The following is a 6,298-nucleotide window of genomic DNA, read 5'->3' on the forward strand; positions in this document are numbered from 1 at the left end:
TTCGTTTCGTTTTCTCTCCCTCTCTCTCTCTCTCACCTCCTTTCCTCTTTTCCTACCAATTAATTTTCGATGAGATCGAAATAATTATTATTATTATTATTATTATTAATTTGTGTGTGTGTAGTTATGCGACCAATATATATATACCTTTTTAATAAATGCAAAATTTTTTTTTTATTATTAAATCACTAGTAGCATTGGTAGTTTTTTTTTTTTTTTTTTTTTTTTGATTCGAACGCAGCATCACCTCCACCACGATCACCGCAAAAACTACAACTACTACTACCACCTACTACTACTGCTGCTGCTGCTACTTTTACAACTACTCCTACAACAGCTGCTGTTGGGAATATTAAACGATTTATTAAATGCTTTTTCTTCTACTTTTTTTATTCCGTCGTCGAGGAATGAATTTTTTTTTTTTTTTGTTTTTGAAATCTAACTAAATAATATCTATAACTTTCTATTCGGCTATAGAATGTGTGTAACTCATTTTCCTGTTTCCCCCCTCCCCCTCTCTCACACACCGTTAAGATAAAATACTTTTTTTTTTTTTTTTTTTTAGCTAAGTACTAATTTTAAGTTTCGTACCAATTTTTTTCCCTCCTCCTCCTCCTCCTCTCTTTCTCTCTCTCTCTCATTAAATTGAAATTTAAACGCATTTTCGTTTTTTGCTTTCTGTAAACCTTACTTACAAGTGAACTTCGAATGATTTTATCGCGTTCGGTACTAAAAATGGATTCGTGCTCGAAAGGGTTTCGTTATTTTCCGTTTTGGTCGCGACCGCGGCCCATTCCGCATCGAACGGATCCTTCAATTTCTCAACGTTGTTACCTCCGCCGCTTTGCGAATTGAAATTTCCCGAATTCAATGACACCGTTCCCGAATTCGTACCTATTCCCGAACTACTGTTCGAACCAATACTGTTTTGTGAACCCTGCAATGCGGTCGCTATGTCGTCCGACGAAACGACGTTCGTTCGACTCGGATTGAAATCCAATATCCCATTGAGTTGAGCGTGTCTGAGCCCGGACGTTTTCGCGAAAAAATTATCGGAACCCAGGGAATGAGCTCTCAGGTGAGCCAAAGGCGGAGTTTTCCGCGGAGTCGGACTCCGGGATGGACTCGTCGTCGTCGATGTGTTTGCGACGACCGTACCGAGCCACTGTTCGGGTTTGGGTAAACTTTTCACGTTACCCAAATTCACGGTCGAATCCTTTGACGAATCCCACGAACTGTTTGAATTATCCGCGTTCCACTGGGACACGGGACCGCCGCCGCCGCCGCTTTGAAACGAATAAGAATCTATTTTAGACTGAAAATTACTAATTTGAGATGCTGTCGAATCTGAAATCGATTAAAAAAAAAAAAAAAATTTTTTTTCGTTATTTTCAATTTTCATTCCCATCCCATAACGAGTTCGTTATTTTTAATATTTACCAATTTTGTCAATGAAATCATCACTGGAAAGCAACGATAATCCTTGTGATAATTGTTGACACATTGCACTAACTGGATCTGAATTACCTTTTTCGGGAATGGGTGCTATTTCAGGAATGGGACTCACTTTAAAAAAAATAATAATATAAACATTATATTATTATTACCTTTTCCCTTTTCTTTCTTTATTTTTCTTTCATAAAAAGAAAAATATTAAACAACAATAGAAAATATAAACAAACAAACAAACAAACACAAACCTTGAGATTTAATTGTAAGTGGCAATCGAACGTCGTTTCCTTCCAAACTAAGACTTCGCTGACGTTCTAAATTAGAGGGTAATTCACTTATTCTAAGACTAAGTTGACGTTTAAATGGCGAGGCTCCCGGCAATTGCGAAAAACCTCGGAAAGAACCTTGCCTTTGTAACATTGACGGGGTTGCGTGTGGCCTTTCAATCGCATACGGATTGTAAACTTGTTTCATGGGAGGAGGATCTATAATAATAAATAATAATAATAATAATAATAATAATAATAATAATAATAATAATAATAATAATAATAAAATTCTCATAAACGAAAATAAATAAAGTAAAATAATACACAACAACCATTCACTAATTAAATATAAATCGAATTATTGAATCTACGGAGGGCAACATTTCGCAAAATTAAATTGCATACAATAATAATAATAATAGGAAAGGTACAAAAAAAAACATCCAGTATCTCTCTCTCTCTCTCTTTTATTTTTAAATCTCTTCTAAAGTGCAGTGGGGGGGAGGGGGGGTTAACATGGTTTCACAGTACAACGTCGTCACTTTTAACTTATTAACGACAACAACAACATTTAGGACCGAAAACAATTATTATTACTATTATTATTATTATTATTATTATTAATATATTGATCGATTTTTTTTATCCCGTATTAATGCTGACGATAATAATAATAATTATCATTTTTTTTTTAAATTGTAAATCTGTGAAACCGTCGGGACGAGTAGTGCAAGTAAAGAGATTGAGAGAAGGGGATAAAAGGGGGGGGGGAGGGAGAAAACAAAAAAAAAAAAAAAGTACTTTACCAGCTCCGGGAATATCTATCATAACGGCCACTCCAGAATCTGCACGCGGAAAACAGCACATTAATTTTATTTTTAAAAAAAATTGAAAACAATAATTTCCTTTCACAAAATAATTACTATTCCGTTTCGAAACTTTTCAATAATAATAATAATAATAACGACAACAACCATTAAAAAAAAAAAAAAATTTTTTTTCCTCGATTTGCGGGGAGAAGAAGGAGAGAAAAAAAAAATTCTTTCAAATGTAATTTTTTCATTTTATTACCTGCTCCGGGTTTTATTTCTTGTGGATCGGTGAGCCTATCCGTTATCGACGTGTGCCTGAATGAACCGGAACGTGTGAACGTTGAATTCTTGGCATCGAACGACATCGTCACACGACATTCTTTGTCTCGTTTTTGTTTTCTTTCGAGACAAGCAGCGAAAGCGCATCCGACCGCATGACTTAATCGTTCTCCCTATAAAATAATTTAATAAAAAAAAAATTACGAGCAACGTCCACCAAAACAGCAACAACAGCAACAACAACAGAAACAAATTCTATTAAATTTCTTACGGATTCTTTCAATGCCAAAAATCCATGGCACATCCATCTCCGTGTGGTTCCATCTCGGCATATGTACGAGAAACCTTTTTCGTGATTCCTATCCGGAGCGCAAAATGATACTTTCTCGATGGTTTGATCCACAATCAATCCTTTCGTTTCATCTTCGACAACTCTTAATCCGTCACCGGATACGTAGAGAATGGCTTTGACGTGACGTCGTCTCGTGTTACCCTGAAATTTACCATAAAATCGCCATTTTAATTTTTTCAAAAGTCGAGTTCGCGACTTTTCTTTTCTTTTCTTTTTTCCCTTTTTTCCCAAATACAAAAGTTTTTACGACAATAACTTTAATAAATAAAATAATTCAATAATATATAAACAATTTAAAAAATTGCATCAAAATTAATTTTTTTATTGTGGAATGAAGAGAAAAAAAAAAAAAAAAAAACCTTGAACGGTTTCAGCTTTTAACCTTGCTAATGCAAAAAAAAAAAAAAAAATTAAATTATAAAAATGCAATCGAGTTTTTTTTTTTTTTCTACATGAAAAAGCATTTTATTTAAATGCACAAATTAATTAAAAATAATACCTTCGACGCAAGTTTTATTATTATTATTATTATTATTTTTTCACTTTTATCGAGTTGTCGTCGATAAAATAAAATTTATATAAACTCACTCTTAATACTTTTAACGCTTCCTCGCAAACTTGCATTCCTCTCGATTCGAAAACTTCCACGCAACCCAAATATTTCACTTGAAAACAACAAGTTCCGGTCCTGACTCCGAGTTCATCCGCTTGCCACTGGTGAGGTTTAGAACTTTCCGGAACATGTTCTTTCCGTTTACGAAAAGAATCGCGAAAACTCCGTCTGAGCCTGTCCATTCGTCGAGGAGAGTTGCCAGTTTTTTTCGTAGATTTGTCCCGAAAGGACCGACTGAAGGCCTGAGAAGAGAAAAAACAAATAATAATAATGATAATAAATAAATAAATAAATAAAACGAAATGATTGACTCGCATGTCAAAAAAAAAAAAAGAGATGATAACACGATAATAAGGTGTTTGTTTGTTTGTTTGACAACCCTGAACCCCGCAAAGGGTGAAAAAATTAATAATGATAATAATAATAATAACAACAACAAACGATAATAATAAAATTAGCCTGTATAAAAAAAAAAAAAAAAAAAAAAAAAAATTTTTTTTCGCTAGAACGATCACACGAATTTCAAACTTTTTTTTTTTTTTACCTTCTACGTTAATAATTTTGTGTGTAAAATTTTTAAATGGCTACCATTCGTATTATTGTTTACACACATACCCGGGAAAAAAAAAAAAAAAAAAAATTAACCTCCGCGTTTGTTTATAATGGTAATAATAATAATAATAATAACAATAATTTTACACGAATTGTCATTCGCATATGCTAACTTACTGACAAAAATAAAAAAAAAAAAAAAAAAAAAATTATACGAACGAACAAACACTTTTAAAATCAAAAGGGAAAATTTTTTCTTTCATTCACCGTTTTCATTCAACAAACAAACAAACAAACAAAAGGTCAAATTATCGTTAAAAAAAAAAAAACAACAACCGAACCAAACAACCAAACTTTTAATTGATTTTAGTGTAAAACTACATCAACAACCGTCTTCAACTTTACAAAAAGAAAAAAAAAAGGAAAAAATAAAAAACCGCTCGCCATGATTTTTACACCGCAATGTTCAATTATTATTATTATTATTATTATTATTATTATTATTATTATTATTATTATTATTATTATTATTATTATTATTATTATTATCATCATTATTACGTGGATCGAAATCGTTCTAACCAAAAAAAAAAAAAAACCGTCGACGTATCGAAAATCCGGATTCGATAATTTTTTCCATAATTTAATCTCAACAAAAAAAAAAAAAAATTAAAAAATGAGTCAGAACAACAACAACGAAAACGCCCTGATTTATTTATTTTTTTGAAGATATTTATTGTTTTTGTGCATTCATCATCATCATCATCATCATTTCGTACCACGACAATCGACGACGACTACTACCACACACGCCTTTTCTCTCTCTCTCTCTCTCTCCCTACGTTAATAATAATAATAATAATATTCAACCTCGACAACAACAAACCAAAGTATAATTATTATTATTATTATTAAAAAAAAAAAAAAATCGCATTCCATAGCGTTAAAAAAAAAAAAAAAAAAAAAAAAAAAAAAAAAAACATGTGCGAGTAAACCCGTTGTGTTGTTCGTTCGAGTCCTCGAGCTTTTTCAACAACAACAAACAACAACAAGCAAATAAAATACGTATATAAGCTTTCAATTTCGAGAGTCTTTTAAACTCACTGAATATTTATCATTATCATTATTATTATTATTAATATTATTTTCGCTTCCAAGTTTTAATTTCAAAAGCAAACAAATATGACAAACAAACAAACAATCCGGTAATTTAAATATCTAATATCACCGTTTTACGAACCACCACCACCATCATCATCATCGAGCAGTAACTCGATAATTAATTAATACAGTTATTAGTAGGTAGACCCCCCTCCCCCCTCACCATTCATCATTTCCTTCAGTTTTTTCTAAAATTAAAAACCCGAACCTGAACAAAAACATTCACCCGCGTACCTCGATAGAAATTCGATCGAAACGATTCGGTGAAAAAATTTTCCAGGTTTTTTTAAATTTTATTTAAGAATCGTACGAGCTTCGTCAAAATAATAATAATAATAATAATAATAATAATAATAATAATAATAATAATAAAATAATAAAATAAACTCTCGACATTTTATTATTTAATCGACCGAAATAAAAAGAGAGAGAGAGAGAGAGAGACAAATTCAAGGATGAAGAAAAATATAATATTAATAATAAACGCATTTGCGTAGCAGAAGGCGCAAGAACGACGACGACGTGTTACGTACGTAAAGGTATAAATTTAACTTTTTTTTTTTTTCCTAATGTTCAGGTTCAGGTACGTACTCTCGAACGAATGCGATTTAATCATCGTCATCGTCATCATTATTATTTTCGTTACGCATATTTATATATGAACCTCGATACTTGCACAATAAAGTATTATTCATAGTTTAAATAATATTCGTGACCTCCCCCGCGCCTCAACTCGTTGACGTAAAATACGGCGGTGATTTTCGCGGAGGACGTCATTTCTCTTCTGACTAACTAAAGACTCTTTTTC

The 6,298-nt window shown here is 32.0% G+C and overlaps 1 protein-coding gene across 1 annotated transcript; it reads right to left on the bottom strand.

The window, feature by feature from the left end:
* Positions 1-691: 691 nt before the first annotated feature.
* On the bottom strand, positions 692-4,094 carry Phum_PHUM402340 (uncharacterized protein; the record flags this gene model as incomplete). Its single annotated transcript, XM_002428773.1, has 7 exons — positions 692-1,347; positions 1,441-1,566; positions 1,701-1,937; positions 2,528-2,566; positions 2,793-2,985; positions 3,084-3,305; positions 3,753-4,094. The coding sequence occupies 7 exons, from the start codon at positions 4,092-4,094 to the stop codon at positions 692-694; spliced, it is 1,815 nt and encodes a 604-aa protein (XP_002428818.1).
* Between the last annotated feature and the right edge of the window lie 2,204 nt (positions 4,095-6,298).

The sequence above is a fragment of the Pediculus humanus genome, genomic scaffold, assembly GCF_000006295.1.
Source record: "Pediculus humanus corporis 1103172107927 genomic scaffold, whole genome shotgun sequence".
NCBI classification, from domain to species: Eukaryota; Metazoa; Arthropoda; class Insecta; order Psocodea; family Pediculidae; genus Pediculus; species Pediculus humanus.